The following is a 24,051-nucleotide window of genomic DNA, read 5'->3' on the forward strand; positions in this document are numbered from 1 at the left end:
GAACACAGATGTCCCAAGAACTGCCCATAGGTAGTGAAGGATCTTCAGAATTCTTCTTCTATCGAACACTAATGAACGGATTGCACAGGGAATACCATGCACAGTGCCAGAACCAATTCCACAGATGGAACAATCAGCATGACGTATAGAAGAATGAGCCAGGAATCTGATAACACAGGACCACCATGTGTGGACAGTATGGCTAGCTTGATTTCCAGCTTGGCTGTAAATGAATGCCCAATTTGCAATGAATCGTACATCTCTATGGGCAGGCAGAGTATGGCATTGCTGAACTGCAACCATAAAGTGTGCCAGCTCTGTTTGACCACGATCAGCATGCTAAAGTGTGCCGTAGACTCTAGTTGCATTCAGTGTCCCCTGTGTTGACAGAAAACCCCTCTTTTTAGACTCCAGGAGAACACGCTTTATAATTTTAACCAGACTGGGAGACACAATTACACCGGCAAATCAGCACATTATAAATAAAATATATCTTGTGCTTGTCTAAACTGAGCTGCTTTGTTCGTATTTTCCTCCATGTTCTTGTGTTAATGCTGTTGTTTGTTTTTGCAAACTGACCGCAGGCTGAGGACTCTAAGGGGAACTAATTTATCAAACTTGACAATAGATGCAACCAAAAATAACTAAATGCTTGCCCTTGCAAAACGGCTACGATGCTGTTCTGGGTGATTTACTGGGGTGTTGCTATGTGGTCACAAATGAGCTCTGAGGATTTTTAGTGAATTGCTATGTGGTTGCTAAGGCATTTTGTATGGTTGTTAGGGGGTTAGTTATTGGTCCAAGTCAAAAGAATCCACCCCCAAGTCTCTTGGCCTGGGTCTCTCCTTCAATGTAAGTCTATGGGCATTTTACACCAGTTTTATTCTCTTCCTGGAATAAAATTGCAAGTCCGATCACTAAGTACTGTAATACAATTCTGCTCAACAGGCCACCTGATCTGAGCTATCATTCATGATGTCATAATAGTCGTGATTTGGGTGAAAGTGGATAAAACGCACAGTTGTTGTAGCATCCCTAGTGTTTGTAAGCCCGTTTATCGGTCCAGTGACGGTCTCCAATAATACGGGTGAAGGTCTCTGCGCGTTACTGTCTTTCTTGTTACGCAACACAACAATATTAAATGAAATACATTTTCTCTTATGTATTACCTCGTTATTTCATCTGACTCCATAAATGAAAAAGGTTTTTAATGATATCTGAGTATCATTAAAAGTGAGCGAATGTTTGATTATTCCTTTAACTCTTTAATTATACTTTACCCGTTTAGATTAAGAAACTATGTCGCTTTGAGGTCCTCGCGTGTTTTCTCTACACCGCGGGTCTCACGATCACAAGCGGCCAGTATTGGATCATCAAACAGAGGTAATTGCTATATACCTGAGATCGGTCACGTTCACACAATCAAAGATAGGCTACTTAAGTATAGCCCCATGGAATTGCACACACTTGAATGTAACTTAACGTTTTCTTCAGTAGAGGTCACGGCCACTACTACAGATGTAAGTTGACCAACATAACTTCTCTTAGTAAGACACACCCAGATTTAGACTGGTCAAGCAGCGTTTGCTGTTCTAAACGGAAATTCCCTTTTTGTCTTTGCAAATCAAGTACACTTGAATCGATGCCAAATATTAGTCGTCACTAATCTGATGCAGACTTGCGGTAACATAAGAATCGTTCAATCCGTTTGGGAAAAGCAATTTCAGAGTCAGTCAGAATAAATCAAATGTTGACAATTTATTGACCAGGTAACATAATCAATTCATCAATTCCAATTAGACAGTGATAAGTCAAAGTTAGACATTTTATCAAAACATAAGAAATTCGAATGGCTATGACCTGAAATAAATTACAAACAGTAAACTGTTTGGGATCGTCTGATTACAGAGAGCCCTGAGTAATGTGTTACATCTCCTTATATACCCAAACCATGGACAAAGGGGATTTTGGGAGTGGTTAGGTTTTGAAGTCCTGGGGACATACTTCATTAACATACAAGCAGGGATGGAGACAGACCTCCAGAATTATAAAGCATTTGGCAAAGACCTTATAACTTTGCTGTCATTAAGTTTACAAACCTGGGAATAAGAGCAGACGCACTGAGACATTTTAAATGATTCCAAACATGTTACACTAGTTACATTATTTGTATACATCAGATATAGACTTTTGTTACATACAGATCTTAGGTGATTCTGAGCTGGATGGGGGAGAGAGGAGAGAATGGGACAGATGTGGAAGGGCAACAATGAGGTGTGAATTTGCAGTCTTCGCTCAGTGGGATGTGGTGCCTCAGGAAGAGTTGCTAATTGCGAGAAAGTTAGTTTGTTGATTTTCTCAAAGATCATACATTTGCTCTTTGCCTTTGAATGCAAACACATTGGCACCCTGCCTTACATGTTCATTTCATTAGGAAACTTAGAACGTGGCAAGAAAATCTCAATTTGGAAAATTGTAGTTATAGTAATGTTCATTTCATGAGACTAGATAAACAAAATAACACACTGAATTTGAATACTTATCAAACATCATTTTGTATAACTTTGAAAATCGTTGGGCCTTCTCTGTTTCCTTGTGTTGAGGCACCATTAATAAATAGGACATGCTTGCATGCAGAATATAGTTTACAAATAAAGTATTCTGTTGTCTTTTCACTAACAAAACCACATACACTAAATATAATAGTTGTGTCCCAGAAATCTTTAGATATTGATTAAAATGGCCCAAAATAGGGCAGCTGTATTGTGTCATAGCATATATTTTGTCTAACATTTGGCTTGTCGAAAGTTCTCTTCTTGGTCTGTGTCCTAGTTTTCTGAAGAAGAGATTGGACATCATTTATAACCATAGCAACCCTCAGAGGTTGGTGCAATGCCACAGTGCTTCTGTCTGCATACTTTATCCCAAGATGTTTGTCGCCTTGGTTTTTATTTTTCTTACCCAATTTGCCTTAAAAGCATCAGATTTGCAAGTTATAGGTGCAGGCACGTCTGAACAAGACTACTTTACATCTTTTCCACCCGAAAACGCTCCATATTGATGTTGAATATTTATGTAAGAGACACATTTTTGCATTCAGCATTTGACACACCTTGCTAGACTGACTCACTATTTATGGGAAACGAAAGCGGACAGAATGAAAGATCAGTCATCAATTATTGATTGACATACCACATACATGAAAAACACATCATGTAGGTTTGCATGGTCCTCTGCTGGCATGGCCATCTAGGACAAAACAAAACAGCATATACATGTTTTATTATAACCCCATTAAAGCATAAACGATATGATTGTAACACTTGCAGAGACACGTGAAAACCAAGGTCAGAAATTAACCAGGGCTTGGGGCAAATATGCCACTGAAAGTGACAAAAATGGTGCAGATAATTACAGAATCTGTAATGTTATTTACAGATAACATTTACATTTATGCATTTGGCAGACGCTTTTATCCAAAGCGACTTACAGTGCAATTATTACAGGGACAATCCCCCCGGAGCAACCTGGAGTTAAGTGCCTTGCTCAAGGACACAATGGTGGTGGCCGTGAGGTTAGAACCTGTGACCTTCTGATTAACAGCCCTGTGCTTTAGCCACTTTTTTTTTTTGTTACACTTCGAAAAACGTATGCCCTTATAAAGGTTAAAAAATTCAGTGGCGGAGCTAGGGGGTGGCCACCCTGGACTGAAGCCTGGCCACCTTACTCGCAATTGCTCTTTTAGTAATTTTTTTTGTGGTAATATTTGGCACAATTAAGTTCTTTAGAGGTGAAATCATCTCTGTACAAATGTACAAACTTAACATGTGTGCACGCCAAGGTCGCCACACCTCTCTGTCCCGGGTGTCATTGCCCCCCCAACAGTCCGACGATATAAAAATTCTGCCCAAACATTTCTGTGCCACCACAGACTGATCGCTTGACCCTGCCTGGCCACACATTTGAAAAACTCCAGGCTCTGCCCCTAAATGTTAATTTCTTAAACTGGTTATAAAAAATAATAAAAATAATAATACTTATTATATTATAATATAATATATATAATGACATCATTCATATAAAAATTATAGTAATGCAATTTATAATATAAAAATAATACATATTGTTAATTTAATAATAATAATTATTATATATAATAATATAATCATGTTATTAATAATAATATAATCCTATTATTTTTGAGAAACCATAAAAAAACATGTAAAAAAATTACAATCAATTCCAATATAAAAAATGCTAACACTGGTGAAGATAATACATTATTCTCACTTTATAATTGTATTTATATATTATATGCGTTACACCATCCATCCATCCATCCATCTATCCATCCATCTATCCATCCATCCGTCCTTCCATCCGTCCGTCCGTCCGTCCGTCCGTCTGTCTGTCTGTCTATCTATCTATATCTCTCTGTCTGTCTGTCTGTCTGTATAATGGATTATTATTTAAATTATAATAATATTATTTATTATATACATTTACTAACAATTATATATAATATTATAAGAATATAATATACAGTATGACCAATCTATAAAAAACATGCAACCCTGCCGTAGTAAGGTGCTTTTCACTAGATCTTTGAAGCTTATTTCCTTTTTACCCCTCTTCAAGATTATTTCCTTTATTCACCCTTTTCAGTCTTTATTTCATACATGCACATTATATTGGTGTGTCAACTCCTAAAGAGTCTTGACTATTCTCTAGTAGGTCTGTCTTTATATGTGTGTGTGTTGGCAGGAGCATCATTGTATAACTGCTGCATTGCAGGCTGCCCTAGCTGTATGTGTGGAGATGTGGAAGTAGGGAGGTGGGGGTGGGGGGGTGAGTTGAACACGACCGAGGCCAGCGAGGACCTTGTCGCTTGGTCAGCCTTTTGTGTGGCTCTCAGCAAGTGGGAGACATCCAAGTATTCACAACATTTCAGACAGCAAGGCAACACGCTCCACTGACAGTAAAAGCATGCTCAAAACTAACACTTGTATGTCATTATTAATATAAATGCCATATTTTTATAATCCATATTAAAGGGATAGTTTACAAAAAAATTACAATTCTGTCATTATTTACTCACCCTCACGTTGTTCCAAACATGAAAAGGAGATGTTAGGGCCTCAGTCACCATTCACATTCATTGCATCTTTTTTCTATGCAATAAAAGTGATTGAGGCTGTCATTCTGCCATATGGAAGAAAGAACGTCATATGGGTTTGGAACAGTGTAGGGGTGGGTTAATGATGACAGAACTTTCCTTTTGACGTGAGCAATCCCTTCAAGTAATTATCATTAAAATTAGATTAAATAATGGTAAATAGTCTATATATTTAAACCCACGTTATGCGCTACAGCTTGTTTATAAATGAAACCTCACCATATAGTGTATAAAAGTAAATAAAATAGCAGCTATATAAAGATGCCCCCGAGGCGTGCGATACATTATTTAAAGTTGATAGCACAACTAGATCAATTGTGACCTAATTTACAAATCCCCCTCTTCATAACAGACTGCTGTGACATTCACATGTAGAGGGATTAATTCCTACGGATAATGAAATGTTAATAGGGTTTTGATTGCAGAGTCTCTAGCACAGGCAAATTAATCAAATCACAATCAGTTTAATACAACAAAATCACAACTGCAGTTTAATTCTTTTGTTTTTGTCCTCATATTCATTAATACTTGATTAATGTAAAATGCATAATTAAACCAAGGCCAAATCCTCCAGTACTTACAAGAAAATCTTTGTATTCATATGTTAATAATTCAAGGTGTCCACATTTTACTTGCTATTTGTGATGCATGTTTCAAAGGCGCATTACTGTCACTTTGACTCATTAATGCCCTGCGTTGCCAGAGCGTGCAAAATGCCAACATGTGAATACTTTGAAACTTCACACTTCAGGAGAGAGGCTTGTTTCCTTGGTAACCATTTTTTCCCCTTTTGTCCTTATGTGCCTACCAGTGCATAATGCTTCTCATCCACCTGCATTGAGAAAGCGTAACCCTTATATTCAGCAAGCAAGTGGTAGATTCTTTTCAAACCACTTTTCTTGCTTAATCCTTTGACATGCACACTAAAACATGCATCTCTTTAATTAAAGCAAAATGAAGGGTTTGCACAGATGCACTTTGAAAACAGACGGCACTTCTAACAGGGTGCTCGAAGATGCAGTGAGACCTCTCAGCTATTCTACTTTATGTAATTACTTTGAAAGTCTAGGTTTGAGAGACAGGTCAAGTGTGTCCATGATTGAAGATTCTGAAATATAGATGCAATGCTTACATAATTGATCAGATGTCCCTAAAATACAACTCTGAGATGTGGTGGTAACGTTTAGATGTCTTAAACCAGTCTCTGTGGGTTGGGGGCAGTATTAGACAAGCTACTGTAAACTCTTAAAAAAAGGGGTTCCAAATAAAGAAAAAAGTGGCTTTTACAGCCCGATGCCAACGGCAAACCCCGAAGCCCCACAAATAACTTTTTGACAACCATCTATGTGCTGGTCCCTTAAGGACACAAATATGAACAACCTACACTGTAAAAAAACATTTTTGTTAACTGAAAAAAGGTTTCAGTTACCTCATCTAAATTAACTGGTTTTATATAACTGAATCAACCCACATTAAAGTTGACGTATATAACTTTTTCAGTGTTAAAAAACTTTCCTATATCCCAGCTTAATGTGCAGACACAACAATGAGCCATTTATAGGTTAATTTTCTTGAAAACACTGTGTCTCTGTGGCACTATAAACATTCCTGTTTGTTTTTAGCAACCTACTTAGACCCACCCCAACAACGTTACTCAGCCAATGGCGTGAGTTGGGGGTGGGACTATCTGACTGTTTGAACAACAGCAGATGATAGGTGAATTCAAAAAGCTGTTTTGAAAACATTGTTTATTTTTGCAATTACATTTGGTGGTGCAGAAATTACATCAGTTTCAAGTTACAGTAATGAAAGTTATTTTTACGGGTCAGATCAGGTAGATATTGCTCTTTACTGCTGTGCATGTTTTCCATTTTTAAAGTGCATAATATGTCATAAAGAATCTTTTCTCATCTTCAAAGTGTCATATAAGAAAGACGGATCTTTACATAACCTAAGGTACTGCAAAAAAAAAAACTAATAAATCCTTTATTTTTAAGTTTTAAGAGTGTATTTGGGCCTCTCTTCCAACGATAAACTCAATCTATTAATTTTTATCTGGCATAGAATTCACTGATTGACCATGCCAGAGCCCCTTACCCAACTAACAATGTTTAGTTCCCAGAACAGAGCTCTAACCATCCTATTGGGGTCATCTGACCCAGGAGAGGTAGATAATACTTTTTAAATACCACATTGCTTTTAGTACAGGAACCAAATTGTGTGACTTTACCAAACTGTCAAAATACACTTAATTATTATTATTATTTTTAATACATCTGTTTAAAATATATAACCATTTAAAAATAAACTGTTCCATCTTTTGTGCCCGTGGGTACATTTTTACCCAGGCATCAATTGTGGCTTTACAAAGTATATTATGTAAATTTTTTTGTACATTTATAAATTAGATTTGTTCTTATAAACACTTCACTTACATTTAGCCTCTTGCCCATACACTCTATCACACATGTTTGTCTCTCACAGTGAGTGATGTTTGTTTACAAACATGCACACACATATGCACATACAGTTACACACAGACACACACACACACACACACACACACATTCCAGTACAAAACAGACATGACGAATTCATTCAAATTATTAGTAATTCTCACAATAGATGTTAATATAATTTGTTTATTATGTTATATTTAGATACAATTTCAGAGAAATGTTGATGAAAATGGTGTCTTCACATGTATCACATTGGTTTAGCTGTAGTTAATGTTTATTTTAAAATGTCAAAGAATTTCTACATTGTATTATTTCTAAAAATAAACAAACAAATGCATATTAAAATATTAAATAATAACTTTTATATTTGTCAGTTAACATGCCAAACATATATATCTTTTTACATGTATGAACATTTAAGGACTTATTAATGATGTGCAGTATAGATTCAGAAGAAAACCATCGGGTTATGAATAATTTATAAGCTTGAATTCCATCGGGTCAAAATTTATCTGCGAATGCAAAAGGTGTTTGCAGATTCTCAATGCAATAGGATTCTCAATGCAACTTTTTTGGTAAGCCAGGAATGGTTCCCCAAACGTAACCTCAAAAATCTGACAACCTTTCTGCAACCAAACTGCAACACTGCAACAATAATAAGTCTACACGCCATGTCATGTTTTAATGTTATATGTTCTATACGTTATTATAGATATTTTTAGGTTGTCACAAAAAATATCCATGCAACGTTCTGGGAAGGTTAGTTTATAAAAAAAAAATAATAATAATAATAATAAAAAATAAAAAAAACACAATAAGAACGTTTCTGCAACGTTAGGAGTTAGCCTCTTTAAGGCATTGAAAATGGCAAACCACAACGCTGTCGAAACCACATGTTCTATTTATCATTTTATTCAACATAAAAATGTTCCGCGTTTGGCTGAAAAAAGCAACAAGAAACTCTCTTTGGATTCGACGCTTGGATTGTTTTTGACACTCAAGTGCTTTAATTCTAACCGAACGCCAACGCGCAAAACTGGAGGAGTTGCGGGGGCGCGCGCAAAAGGGCGCGCTCACAGCTGTCAGAACCAAGGACAGCGCTCGCCCGCGAGCGTCGCATCAGCTCTCTTAGCAGAACAACAGCAGACGGACAGAGAAGGGGACGATACGCGACGCATCACAGATTTTTGCTGCCGGGCTCCATATTGTATGAGACATGCTTGGTCTGCAGATCTGCAACCTCAGTTAATAAGGGAAATCTAGAGAAAGGCTGCAATGCATGTGGGAGTTTATGTTGCATACAGCAAATGCCATTGCAGAAATGCGCGGTTAGAACCAGGGAGCATCTCGCCAAAGTGGGTGTGAATTTTGCACCTGGGATTTTTGTTTTGTTTTTCTAAAACACTGGTTTTATTCCCCAACCCCGAATAACTAAAGTGCTCGTCGAGGGCGCATCTCTAGGACCCTCAAGCAGCACTAAGTGGGAACGAAACTGGGGCTCTCCGTGCGCTGTTTTAGCCGTCCACACGATGCGTCTATTTCTGTTGGCCGTGTTCTTCTCCTGCTCTTGCGTGCGGGGCGGCTGCGAGCCCAAGATTGTGAACATTGGGGCCGTCCTGAGCCAGAAAAGATACGAGCAGGTGTTCAAAGATGCGGTCACCCAAGCGAATCAGGTGTACGGAGGGAATAAATTCAAGTTGACCGCCATCTCTGTCACTCACAAAGCCAATGCGATTCAGATGGCTCTGTCGGTGTGTGAAGATCTCATATCCAGCCAGGTATAAATTAAGTAATCTATCAGTATTGCACTGTCAAATGCTTAAGGACTTAAAATCCAGTTTTACAATGTAAAAAGTGGCTTGTTAGGTAACCTTAAAATGTGCTTTATGTGGTAGGTCATTTTTTTTTTTAGCCATAAAATAGTCTAAACTGATGCAATTGTAATTTTAAGTAGCTATTTCTTCTTGATCTAGCCCCTAAAATGTGTTTGCCTGGAGCAACATAACATAGTCAGGTATCAGTGTATCAGCATTGCACTATGCCAAGGTTTATGACTTACATGGTGAAAAAAAATGGTTTGATAGGTAACCTAATATGTTCTTTATGTTATAACATCTAAATTAAATGGTTTTAAGTCATATATAGCCTATTATTTAATATTAATAAATCAACCTGACTACGTTGTTACACCAAGGAAAGTCATTTTTAAGTGCAAAGTCAAGTAGAAATAGCTCCTTAAGGTTACAACTGCACATGTTCACACTTTACAGTGATGTTCATGATGGCATAAAAAGTTTGACAAATGCTCAACATTCATCCATAAGTTATGTGCATCCTAAATTAATTCAGTTATTCACAGGGCAATATCCATTACAATTGTTTCTGGCAAACCTAAAAAATGTGCTTCATGTGTTAACATTTAAATGTACAGGTTTTATTAAAGGCAAAAATATTGTTTAATATCACTAAATCAACCAGACTACATTAGGTTATAGTAATGAAAGTACTTTAAGATAAAGAAATTACTCTCTAAGGTACTGCATGTTTCCACTTTTTACAATGTACAGTATAATGTCAAATCAAGAGCATTTTCAATCCCCCAAAGAGCCATATAAGTGGGATAGACCTTTGCTGCAAGGTGCTGCAAAAAAATGTAAAAAAATCAAGTTATTTTTTATATGAATACATAAGTTACCAACAAAAATACTTTTAAGCATTAAATCAATTGGAAATAGCTCCTTAATATAACAATAGTAGGTTACCACTTTGTAAAACAGTCATGCATCAGAAACAAAAGCTATAAATGTACTGTAGGCAATCAACAAGCTCTAAGCATTCAAATATTATGCATTGTAATAGACCTATGGGAATTTGGAATGTTTCATTTGTTTGTATATCTAAACAGGATAGCCTATAGGTAGATGATCCATCTGGTTCGATAGACCGTCAGTGGGAGGAAAGGTTAAATCATTGTTGCTGAACCCACAGAGCTTTGATGTGAGAATAAGTAAGATGACGAAACAGTCCAAGGGCAGCAGCTGTGAAACAAACTATGTGACGCATAAATAATGAATGATTTTCAATGAAAGTTGCTATTTTCACTGTAGTGTACCAGACAAAAATAAAAATATGGGGGTGTAGGGTAAGCATCATGGCATCAGTATCTATCTGCAGTGATATCGTGGGGGAGGATGCTATTGCAAATTAAAAATGCCTCGAGACATGCATGTTATTTACACTCAAAACAGATTACATTCGTTGGTGCAACCTAATATAATTGATTCTTTGATTCAGTCATAATAATTATTTTTTTTTAGTTTAGAATATTGTGATATTACCAGTTTTTTTTAGATGTTACCACATGAAGCATATGTTTAGGAGAGCTGACATTTAATATGATAGATAGATAGATAGATAGATAGATAGATAGATAGATAGATAGATAGATAGATAGATAGATAGGTAGATAGATAGATAGATAGATAGATAGATAGATAGATAGATAGATAGATAGATAGATAGATAGATAGATAGATAGATAGATAGATAGATAGATAGATAGATAGATAGATAGATAGATAGGTAGATAGGTAGATAGGTAGATAGATAGATAGATAGATAGATAGATAGATAGATAGATAGATAGATAGATAGATAGATTGATTGATTTACAAAAAGGTATACACTCACTGAGCACTATATTAGGAATACCTGTACACCTACTTATTCATGTGATTATCTATTCAGCCAATCCTGTGGCGGCAGTGCAATGAACAAAATCATGCAGATATGGGTCAGGAGCTTCAGTTAATGTTCACATCAACCATCAGAATGGGGAAAAATGTGGTCTCAGTGATTTATTGTTGGTGCCAGAAGGGAGGGTTTGAGTATTTCTGTAACTGCTGATCTCCTGGGACTTTCATGCACAACAGTCTCTAGAGTTTACTCAGAATGGTGCCAAAGACAAAAAACAGCCAGTGAATGACAGTTTTGATGACGGAAACACCTTGTTGATGAGAGAGGTCAACGGAGAATAGCCAGACTGGTTTGAGCTGAGAGAAAGGCTGCTGTAACTCAGATAACCACTCTGTACAATTGTAGTGAGCAGAATAGCATCTCTGAATGCACAACACGTCGAACCTTGAGGCGGATGGGCTACAACAGCAGAAGAAGATGTTGAGCACTTTATTAGGACCATAGTGTTCCTAATAAAGTACTAAGAGAGTGTATATTGCAAAAGTCCAGGGGCATTTTCACGCTATGTTAAGACCGAAACCAAGAGAAAATTTGAGAAAATACTGCAATAGCTTGTCCCTACATTAGTTTTAAATGAGAAGCAATTTGAATACTGAACAGCACAGTCACACTCTTGGGAGTAATTCATTCTGAAGCATTTCTTCATTAAAAGCCTGCACACATGAAGATCACATTAAGTGGTTGCACTTTAAGTGCTCTGTGGCCGGGTGATGTCGTTAAAAAAGTGCTGAGGTAGGAGGCTATCTCAGTGCAGAATACTGCACTGAACAAAAAACAGGGCTGGGCATGAATCAAACCCCCTACCTTCCACAGTTCACTCTTTCTTTTCATTCTCGTGCTGATATAAACACCTTCTTCCCAAGGCAGGGAAAGAAATGTCAGGACAATTGCTACATTTCTTTGTTGCGTGAGATTCTTCCATGTGCAATTGCAGTATCGCTCATTATGCAGTGCTTTGGCTCAGTGATGTTTCTGCCCACTCTAAAGAAGAGACGTTCACTGACAGATGGAGCCAGTGCTGGAGGGTATCTCTGGATGGAGAGCCCTGATTCAGACCCAACCATACGGGGCGTCAGCATTCAAAGCTACCAGAACCGCACGATTTTGCCAAACCTTTTTTCCTCCTTCTAAATACAGCATATTTATTTAAAACAAAAACATTGTCTTATTCATACTAAAGCAATCTGTTTGCTAGGCAATAAACAATAGAATATGAACGTGAAACTATCCCTTTAGAAGCCTATTCTGTAGATCTGTCTGTCTATCTTATCTTCATTTTCTTTGTTCTCCCTTGAGCACATCATCAATCAGTCAACCAAAATGTCAGTCTGTCAGATAGAATTGATTGTTAAACGTAGTCAGGGAATGAGTAAATGAATCACGCTCTTCAATCAGCTATGATCTAGTCTTGACAGCAGCTAGTCTGTTTCTAAACCAGTTCTCTGATCACATCTGCAGGTGTATGCCATCTTGGTGAGCCATCCTCCACAGTCTAATGACCATCTTACACCCACGCCGGTTTCCTACACTGCAGGATTCTACCGTATCCCTGTAGTAGGGCTCACCACCAGGATGTCCATTTATTCAGACAAGGTACGCAGCAAGCAGGATTTTAAAAAGACAGGAAACTGAACTAGATTTGGGTTTGCTGAAGCAGCAAAAGAATAATGTTTTAGCCAAGTTTAGGTTTTAGGCTTTGGTTCTGTGTTAATAAAATGCAGCATCAGAGCTGTTACACTCAGCACACATCTTTTCAGTCAGTTGCACATAACAATCAACACATTGGTGGAAATGTCACAATTTGGTATGCAAATTGATGTAGGAAACAAGACCAATTGCAATACAGTGTATCATCAATGCTGTCGGCTGTTTGGAATGCTGAACATTCTGTTAATGCAAGTCAATGGTGTTTTTTTAAATCTAAAATCTTAAAGGAATATTCCAGGTTCAATACAAGTCAAGCTCAATCGACAGCATTTGTGGCATAATGTTGATTATCACAAAAAATAATTTTGACTAACGTTTCGGGTTACAGTGAAGCATTTACAAATGGAAGTGAATCCGTAAACGTTAAAATACTCACTGTTTCAAAAGTATACTCACAAGATGTAAACAATATTCATGTTAGCATGATTTTTAGTGTGATAAAATTGCTTACTAACCTTTTTTTTGTAAAGTTATATACACTTTTTCAACTTCGTTGTCATAACTTAACTCAATATGACGATCTAAACAGCTTTACAGCTCAAATATTACACAAGTTTTTATAGAAGAATTCATTTAAGTGCTTTCATAAAATTATAATTAGACCCTCCAAAAATTGGCCCCATTCACTTCCATTGTAAGTGCCTCACATTAACTTCGATTTTTTTAATTTTTATACGAAGAGCATGGACAATTCGAAGTTATTTTTTGTGGTTATCAACATCATGCCACAAATGCTGTCGATTGAGCTTGACTTGTATTGAACCCAGAATATTCCTTTAAATTTCCTAAAAAGTATGATGTTTACTGAAAGCAAAATAAGAACATAAAATGCTAAAAATTATCTACAAAACACAGTTTGAATGGAGTCAGTTTGTTAAGTGGTTTGGGCTGAATTGCAGACCTTTAATACTTAGGTTTAGGGGTTTAGAAAACAAAACATCTCTCTGAACAAATTATAATTTCAATCACTTATTTAGAAAAGAAATAGAATAAAATATTTACATTCTTTCTCTCTCTACTCCTCTTCTAGAGCATCCATCTCTCTTTCCTTCGTACGGTGCCACCCTATTCCCACCAGGCACATGTGTGGTTTGATATGATGCGAGAATTCCGCTGGAATCACATCATTTTAATTGTCAGTGACGATCATGAAGGCAGAGCCGCGCAGAAAAGACTCGAAACTCTGCTGGAGGAGAAAGAGACCAAGGTAAGATATCAGGATTCCCACTGCCAGGATTCCAAGTGAATGCTTGTGTGCAGGTGTGTGTGTGTACGTGTGTGTGTAACAATCGCAAATATCTCCTATGTACGTAACTGTTACTTTTCTGTCACATGATCACATCTCTCATGCCATGTTGTAAATGTTGGCTAACATTCTAAAAAAAAGCCGTCAGCCATGTCTATTGTGGTCTGATTTGACTTAATGTGTGTTATTTGCTCATTTCATGTTACTTTCAACCATATTCAAAGACTCCTGTGTTTATCCACAACAGGAGCAAAATGAAAACCTTAACCTGGGGCATTGCAAAGCATCAGTGACTCTTTAAAAATCATGTGCGTTCATACCGATACACTTTATACTCTGTTATTTATGCACCCAAGAGCCATAGATATGGTTTTGGGCAATTGGCAAGTTGGTTGTTAGTGTCCCGTGAGGTTTATGGTGGTGGTGATTGCTTCATAACTACAGTGGTGCATGGTGGGGATTTTGATCTTGCAGAGGTTGTGATAAGTTTCCTGAGGGATGAATGCTAAATCACCATCCAAATCCCCCCCTGCTCAGCACAGAGGTAATTATCGTTGCCCTCTTTGCTGCAAGAGATTATTAACAGTGAAACTGTTTAGCTATAGTGTGAATTGAATTAGATTCCCACAGAGACATATGGTGAAAGAAGACATAACTGCTTTATTATTATTATTTATGATTCTTTTCTAATCATTATTCATTTAATAATCACAACTTACTTTTATTTTTTCTACTTTTTAATTTCCTTTTTATTTATTTTAATATATTGGGGTTTCTTTTTTTCATTTCTTTTTCATTATCAGTAATGTGCTTAAATTATTTTAAACTTGACATTAATATGTATTTATTACTGTTTTTCGTTATTATGCATATGTACTGTAAATACTTTTTTAATAACATTTGGGATATCTAGTGGATGAAATGTACTAATTAACGGTTTTATAACACATACTGTAGCAGTGAAATTAGTGATTGTTCACACATCTGTTCAATTTCTCATGCATGAAATGATGCTGTCTTCTGGTTAAATGCAAAACGATGTTGTATTTACCAAAAATGTTTTGTATGTAATTTTCGTAATTTTTTTTTCCAACTTACTTTTCATCTTGATTTCTGAAATTCATGTCCTATTTCTTGTTACTAATTACACATAATCTTACTCCAGCTTTCAAATGTGTTTTTGGTAATTTGGCTACAATTCCATGCATGTTGTATTTTTGAATCCCTTTATTAAGCCATGATTTTTGTGTCACATAAAACCCTAAATGGCTAATTAATTGTAGCAGACTTAATGATACTCAATACAGCACTAAGAAAATATTCATAGCACACTGATATCAGAGACAGTCTGTCTTTCATTTATCAAATGAAAGACAGACAAATGATCAGAATCTTTTATTAAATCTAAATTCGATAAGACAGAAAAGGTCAAAAGATAAATTTCAAAATATTTTCAAATGCTACTGTATTGTATTTGCAAATGCAATTCAGATTCATTGTCTATTTTTAGTCACTATGCACTAAGAATTATTATCATATTGCTTCTACTATCAGTTTACAACAGTGTCAGTTTAAATGAGCTATTTTAAGTGAACATATGGCTGTAGCATCCAATTTGTTTAAAGAGGTGCTCAGGAACGGCCAGTGTATATTCACCTTTCTAATTTCCTGCCGGGTGCTATAATGAGCAAATGCCATGACATGCATATGGGTCATGCATAATTTCAGCAGCTTGTAAACAGAATCGTAATGAGAACGCATCTAGTCTATTGCGGTGTTTGGGCAGTGTGGTATGTCTATGCAGGGGGAGTTTATTTATATCACTGCAAAATGGCACTGTTCGAGCTGGGGCTTCCCCCGAGGCCACTGCCCTCAAAAAATACAGCAGATGAAGAGAGCTCAAGATGGTGGGGTAAAAAATAGGTCCTTCATCCCTTTTAGTGAGAGTCTTCTTCCTGCAATCATACAGTGCTCAGTAACATTTTCATTATCATTGATTGATTTGTTAATAGGGTTAAAGCAGTATCATCTTTACTGAATCTGAAGTAACGTTACATTCATAATTCAGTAGGTATTTAATTTACGCACTAATGCAGACAGCTGATCTGGATCGATGGAAAAGCTCCACTGAGTTCCTGAATGTAGTAAGAGCGACTGGTTTCATTGTAATGTGATGAGGGTTGTTGTGTTTTGCTGGCTTTGTTTAGATAGGCAGATCTTCTGGCAAATGGTCTTTGGTGTCTTTTGCAAGCCCTAGTGTTATGAATTCAAATTTGGAGCAGAAAAGTCAAAATTTGTTGGTTGCTTTACTGCTCACCATTTTCAACTGTTTATAATATTCTTCTGTGTCTGCATATTTTCTCTGTGCACATTACTCATCAGAATAAAAAAAGGAACTATGAAAACCAAGACCAACTGTCCTATGACAACAAGAGAGGACCTAAGGTATATTTGCATGGTCAATGCACGCCGCCCTCCAAAATCTTTCAACGTAGCAACTAGAACCAGCCCAACCAGTCACCGGCCAACCCAGAAATGCCCTTCTCTTGGTAGCACGTGTTTCTTGTTACGTTGAGACGTTATTTTTCCCTTTTCTACTTTTTTTATGATTTAAATGAAGAATGGATTTCTTTTGAACAATTATTATTTCAGTTTAAAAAAAAAAAGATTTTAAAAAACGCTCCGCTTCTCTCATTACCATTTTTTCCTTTTTTACTAAAGGATGATGCATGATTCAAATAAAAAGAAAATCGTTTGCAAGCCCATTTCTTGGAGATCCGATAGTTTGGGATGCAACACTCTCTTAGATTCTACTTCCTATTGCAGCATTCCCAAGTTGCTCTTTTTTTCTCGACTCTTTTTCTTTGGGGAAATTGCGTCCTCTCACCTGTCACTCCCTTTCCACCTGGTTTTAGTTTCCGGTTGCATTGGTTTCACTCCCCGAAACCTCTAACATGCACGTCCTTCTCTGGAGCCTTGATAACCCTCAGTTTGCATGCAACAATGCCAAAGTTTTTTGTTTTTCAAGCTTTTTTATTTATTTATTTTTAATTTCAAGCAGTTTCCCTGGAACTCTATCATTTTCCCCTTTTCAGCCCCATAAAAGACAAAAAAAAAAAAAAGACAAAAAAAGAACAACAAAAAAAAAAAACAACCAAACTATCCAAAAGTGGTAAATGAGGCAGCATGGTTCAACTATGGAAGTAAATAGCCTCTTTGACTGATTGTGTACCCCAATCTCAGGCAGAGAAAGTGCTTCAGTTCAACCAAGAGACTAACTTAACTGCCCTGCTCCTGGAGGCCAAAGAGCTGGAAGCACGAGTGATCATTCTTTCCGCCAGGTAAGAGGTTAATTACTACGCTAATATCTTATCAAACTCACATCATACACTCAAATTCATACTAACTTTGTTGTTCCAATGTCCCAATGACTTTCTTTCCTCAGTGGAACACAAAAGTAGATGTTAAGTAGAATGTTAGCCTCAGTCACCATTCACTTTAATTGCATCTTTTTTTTGCTCCACAAAATTAAAGCGAATGAAGACTGAGGCTATAACATTCTGCCTAATATCTACTTTTGTGTTCCATGGAATAAAGAAAGTCATACGGGTTTGAAAGACCATGAGGGTGAGTAAATGATGGCAGAATTTTAGTTTTGTGTGAACTGTCTCTTTAAACTGCTTGTAGCTTTGTTTTGGAACATGATTATATACAGTACCAGCCAGGGCTGGACTGGGAAGAGAAATCGGCCCAACCCACCGGCCCACTCTTTTCTACCAATGGCCAGGCCGCCCCTGATCGGCCCCAAAGTGCATCAGCCCACCGGGAAAATGCCCGGTATGCCAGATTACCAGTCCAGCCCTGGTACCATCTTGAACCAGATAAGACCAACTAGAAACCAGCTAAAACGAGCAAGAAGATATTGGAAAGATAGTGTGAATGATGATGAATCTGCACTGCAGCTCACTTTGCACTGTTTAATTACCTGCAAATGAGCAATAATTAAGAATGAGTCATCTACATGTTTAGTATTCTTTTCAGATAGATTTTTTAAATAAATAATTAATTATACTGAAAAGTCAAAACAAGCCATGAGGGGTTTCCGAAACAATTTCGTGCTTGAATAATTTCGTTGAATTTCTGTCAGCGGTTGTAAACCTGTCTGTCTGCCTTTAGTGAGGAGGACGCAGCCGCCGTGTACAAAACAGCACGCTTCCTAAACATGACAGGCTCGGGCTATGTGTGGCTAGTGGGAGAACGCGAGATGTCCGGTAAAGCTTTGAGCGAGGCCCCAGACGGTACGTATGCCCAACCCAGACAAACTGAGGCAGAGACACTGGAAAAAAATACCTTTTTCTGAGTATTACTGTGAATGAAATATAGAGGATGTTGGTAAATGTTTATGGATTGAGCAGTGAATGCTGATGTGTGTGAATATAATCCGTTTAAACATTTAAACACTTTATGTGTTTAAAAGTTCTAAACGAGTCACGATCGATTACACAACAATGGCTGTTTGTCCTCTGGTTTACTGGCAGTAAATGATATAATGATATGAAGTGAACTAAAGGTACTTTAGAGGTAATTTTAAGTTATCATGAACATGTTATTTCATCCATACAGTGTGGTTTTATCATATCATGTTTATAATATTAATAGTTTTGTTTTCATGATATTGAAAACCTTCTCTTTGACGTGTTTCTGGTATTGGTAAGCTATAAATGGACTTTTACGTATGTCTCAGGCATTGCACAAGTCACACCTCTTTTACAATTCACCCTTTTGTCATTGTGTTTTCCAATACACTGCTCACATTTTACCTGGTCTGTGTTTATGTTTAAACACTCATGGTCTTCACAGTACAACTTTGGAGGTATCTTAGAAAAATGTATCTTACAAACCCTGCTCCAACCAAAAAACTCTGAAGTTGGATTTATGTATGAAGTATACCTTTATTCTGATATATTTCATCAATCAGTTTGTCTGTTAATGTCTCACAAATTGGACAGTACTTACCACAGCTTGTGACATAAGTCTCGTTGGTGCGCTCAGCTTGGTAAATCCAACTTCAAGGGTCACAGCTCACATTTTGGGCAATATGTCACATGAAACATGCCTGTGATGGCAAATAAACTAATGTTAATTTACCTAGAACCATTTAACATGCTAACTCTGATTGGCTAACTCAACTGGGAAACTCTGTTTGGCTAAATCTTCTGGTAGAACAAAATTGACAAAACATTATTTGACATGATTTAAGAGTCATTTGTCCATGCTGGCTCAAAGGGCGACCCTATGAGCTTTTTTGCATTGGACAGGGTTCCTGAATATCAAGTTGAACCACACAGCTCACAGCATGATTTTAACGACAATGCATAGGGCTGATTGGCCTCCAGCTCATCAATGGCAAGAATGAGTCAGCGCACATCAGCGACGCTGTTGCCGTTGTAGCCCAGTCTATCCAGGAACTCTTTGAGAAAGAGAATATCACGGAACCGCCAAGGGGCTGCGTGGGCAATACCAACATCTGGAAGACTGGGCCACTCTTCAAAAGGTCAGAAATACTGAGGTCGTGCATCCAGACCCTTTTAATTGGAAGCATATTTTTGATGGATTTTGCTTGAGGAGACAACTGTCTCATTCTTTGATAGGATTTGTTCACTGTGATCTAATGTGCTGTCACAACACATGATTGTTCATCTATGCAATTCATGCATCATAACCATACTCATAAGTTACTCACAGTTCACCACTGGCTGTGTTCCATAGAGTATTGATGTCATCGAAGTACCCAGAGGGCCTAACAGGACGCGTAGAGTTCAATGACGACGGAGATAGAAAATATGCACATTACAGCATTCTGAACTACCAAAAAAGCAGACTGATACAAGTTGGCATCTACAATGGAACACAGGTATGTGCGTTCTCTGTCAATAGTTCTGTTCCAAAACCTAGTGAGCTGCCTTTGTAGGAAGCAGTTTAAGAGCACTCCAGACAAAAAATCTGTTCCAAAAGGTAGGCAGCTAATTATGTGTGAAAATATATACAGTATATTGACAAGATACAATAAAGAGCAGTTTAGTCTAATTTACAATGGACTATTTTACACAATATTTTTGAATGCTATGTATTTTCTTGCTTATTATAGTATCGCACTGTTAGCTTAGCAACATTCTATCTCCAAACATCATTGAAATCTATTGTGAGTTGAGTCTCCAAGAGAGCATTCCAAATCAGTCACTTATAAGGGTCCTTACAAAAGGTGCTGTGGTGATTATGGTACAGTGATGGTATCAGATTATACCATGGTGTTTTGATATTTACCGTGGTACTTATAATCATGTACAATGGTATTTACCTGGTACGCCAAGTTTCTTCCAAGAAAACCATGGTACTACCATGGTCAACACTCACTGAGCACTTAAATAGGAACAACTGTTCACTTACATATTCATGCGATTATCTAATCAGCCAATCATGTGGCAGCAGTGCGATGTATAAAATCATGCAGGTATGGTCAGGAGCTTCAGATAACGTTCACATCAACCATCAGAATGGGGAAAAAAATGTGATCTCAGTGATTTCCACCGTGGCATGATTGTTAGTGCCAGATGGGCTGGATTGAGTATTTCTCTAGCTGCTGAACTCCTGTGATTTTCACAAACAGTCTCTAGAGTTTACTCAGAATAGTGCCAAAAAATAAAAAACATTCGGTGACAGCTGCAGTTATGAGGACGGAAATGCCTTGTTGATTAGAGGTCAACAGAGAATGGTCACACTGGTTCCAGCTGAAAGAAAGGCTACAGTAACTCAGATAACCTCTCTGTACAATTGTAGTGAGCAGAATACCATGCTGAATGCTCAACACGTCGAACCTTGAGGCGGATGGGCTACAACAGCAGAAAACCACGTCAGGCACTTTATTAGGACCATAGTGTTCCTAATAAAGTGCTAAGTTTGTGTATGTAATAAAAAAGACTTCTTTTTGGTGATTTTTGTAAGTTGATGCTGCCTTAGTGGATAGCTGCCTATGTAAGCAGTAGGCAGTAGACAGCGAGGCTGCTCACTAGGTTATGAAACCAAACCTGTGTCTTTAATTTATAATTTCTTAATATGGATTCTGAATCTTGCATTACTTCCTGTGCAACACACATACATACATGATAGATAGTTTCAGGCCTGGACTAAGACATAATTGTGTCATAAATGTATTCAAAGCTAACTCTGTATTATCACTTTTGGGCATCTGGCAAAATTATTTTAGATTAGAGAAGTAAACAAAATTATAATGACTATGAGGAGCTAGATAATTATTTCATATAACTATTGCTTCATCAGGTGGTGATGAATAAACAGAGGAAGATAATTTGGCCCGGAGGAGAAACGGAGAGGCCAAGAGGATTCCAGATGTCAACCAGATTAAAGGTACAGGGTTTATTCCAGTCACAAGGAGGTCTATAATGCCTGGATAGAGCTACCTGTTAGCATTCACTTTCATCTCAATGGCATTTGATCGTCTAGTGCATTCCCCCAATCACCTGAACTATAAAATGTCAAGTGACTTATCTCTCTAGAGCCACATGAAAATTAGGTCCTGACATGCTGATTGACTGATGGCACCACAAGGCCACCTCTGAATATGAAAAAGGCCAATGCCAAATTGGTGAACATAATTTGCATGTCCCGCCCCCGGACATACAGGTATAAAAGGCGGGGATCGTGCATCATTTCGTTCAGTCAGGTTCTGCACTGAGGAGCCAAGAATAAGGTTCATGCAGTCATTAGACTGCACGTAACCTTCCACAACACCCCACTAAGACATCATATTGTTTGTATTAGGTTCCCGGCATACGCCGAAGGATTTCCCTTGATGGAGAACAAGCGACGTGACAAGCATGGGAGCAGGCCGCTCCAGCCGCGGCCCTTTTCTCTCTCTATGTTTCTCCTCATAGAGTGTTAGATGCGGCTGGTCTATAAAACGCATCGGGGAAGGCATTCTTTTCCAGTCCTATTCTTTCAGGGGGAAAAGACCACACAGAGACCACATCCTGCCCAGGCTGGGGAGGTAAAAATGCGGCAAATACGTCACGTGGGCATGTTACGCCATACGGTGGTAGGTCCTGCCTAATGAGGGAGGAGCTCTACAAACACGGCGACTGGGGCAGAGGGGACTGCCCAAGGGAGACGCGGGTCTGCATGACAGGGGGACCGTACCACGGAAAATACATCACAGGGGGTTACCATGATAACCGGCACCTATTCCAGTAAAGATTAACTAGTACCGTAGTGGGTCTGGTCGGGAATTCCTCATCTGAATTCGCATGCCAAAAGCCATATTGAGGAAGAACATCCAGGGAGCGCGAGTTTGAGGACTCAATTGGGAGTAAAAGCGCACGTGTTTGCCTTCAGTGAGGGGAAAGGCGCTAGCGCAAGCGGTATACCCGGTCAGGTTGTGCTTCCCTAGGGACTTATCATCCACAGTTTCATGGTGGGTACATATACCTTTAAGGTGGAAGTGGACAGCAGCCCCTTCAGCTTTCCCTGTAGGAATAAAAGCACAGACCCTACTGTGCACCTCTGCGGGTCTTCAGATTAGGAAGAACACCAATTTGCGAACAGGTGCCACTTTAGGGTGTAAAGCTTCCTGGGAGAGGGAGCTCTGGCTTGGTTGATTGTGTCTACGACAGCTGGTGGTAGACCACTCAGATCTTCCGCATCCCGTCCAGGGGCCAGACGTGGAGGTTCCAGAGGTCTGGATGCAGATGCCAGAGGGTGCCCCGTCCCTGAGAAAAAAGGTCTTACCTCAGGGGGATTTGCCAGGGAGGTGCTGTCGCGAGGCACATAGGATCCGAGAACCAAGTCCGGTGGGCCAGTAAGGGGCCACTAGAGTGACCTGTTCCTAGTCCTCCCTGACCTTGCACAGCACCTGTGCAAGTAGGCTCATTGGGGGAAATGCATTCTTGCGCAGCCCAGGGGGCTAGCTGTGTGCCAACGCATCTGTCCCGATGGGACTTTCCTCCGACCTGCAGGAGTACTAGAGCGGGCAATGGGAAGTGAACAGGTCTACCTGTGCTTTGCCATAACGGTCCCCGATCAGCTGAACCACCTGGGGGGTGGAGCCTCCACGCTCCATTGAGCGGAGCCTGTCACGACAGTGTGTCAGCTGTCCTGTTGAGGCTGCCTGGGATATGAGCGGCGTGCAGTGACCTTAGTCGGTGCTGACTTCAAAGGAGGAGTTGGCGGGCAAGTTGTGACATAAGACAAGAGTGCATGCCACCTTGGCGATTTATGTACGCTACAGTCACATTGCTGTCTGAACGGATCAAGACGTGCTTGCCTTGGATCAGCAGGAGAAACCTCTGCAGGGCAAGAAAAACAGCCAGCAACTCTAGGCAGTTGATGTGCCAATGTAGCCACAGGCCTGAGCAGGAACTGGCAGCAGTGTGCCCATTGCACATGGTGCCCCAACCCTGTTTGGAGGCATCTGTGGTGACCACGATGGGTCTGGACACCTGCTGCGGGGGACTCCTGTCCGCAGAAAACAGAGGTCTGTCCAGGGGTTGAATAACTGACGGAGAAGGGGGGTGAAGATAACACGATACGTGCCGTGGCGCCATGCCCATCTTGCGACTTGAGTCTGAAGTCTCATATGCATCAACCCTAGCGGCACAACCGCGGCTGAGGATGCCATATACCCCAGGATCCTC

The 24,051-nt window shown here is 38.8% G+C and overlaps 1 protein-coding gene across 13 annotated transcripts in view; it reads left to right on the forward strand.

The window, feature by feature from the left end:
• Positions 1 to 8,728: 8,728 nt before the first annotated feature.
• Positions 8,729 to 24,051, forward strand: part of grin1a (glutamate receptor, ionotropic, N-methyl D-aspartate 1a) — a 34,871-nt gene continuing 19,548 nt past the window's right edge. For 9 of the 13 annotated variants that reach the window (XM_052104852.1, XM_052104854.1, XM_052104860.1 and 6 more), the window contains exons 1-9: positions 8,729 to 9,413; positions 12,850 to 12,984; positions 14,129 to 14,305; positions 16,727 to 16,789; positions 17,588 to 17,685; positions 18,521 to 18,642; positions 19,724 to 19,898; positions 20,114 to 20,258; positions 21,683 to 21,769. In XM_052104852.1, coding sequence (XP_051960812.1) covers positions 9,165 to 9,413; positions 12,850 to 12,984; positions 14,129 to 14,305; positions 16,727 to 16,789; positions 17,588 to 17,685; positions 18,521 to 18,642; positions 19,724 to 19,898; positions 20,114 to 20,258; positions 21,683 to 21,769 — 1,251 coding nt within the window. In that variant the 5' untranslated portion in view covers positions 8,729 to 9,164. The remainder of the gene's footprint in view (positions 9,414 to 12,849; positions 12,985 to 14,128; positions 14,306 to 16,726; positions 16,790 to 17,587; positions 17,686 to 18,520; positions 18,643 to 19,723; positions 19,899 to 20,113; positions 20,259 to 21,682; positions 21,770 to 24,051) is intronic. The other 4 variants (XM_052104855.1, XM_052104857.1, XM_052104863.1 and 1 more) reach the window with 2 other exon arrangements.

This window comes from Xyrauchen texanus, chromosome 34 (assembly GCF_025860055.1).
Source record: "Xyrauchen texanus isolate HMW12.3.18 chromosome 34, RBS_HiC_50CHRs, whole genome shotgun sequence".
NCBI classification, from domain to species: Eukaryota; Metazoa; Chordata; class Actinopteri; order Cypriniformes; family Catostomidae; genus Xyrauchen; species Xyrauchen texanus.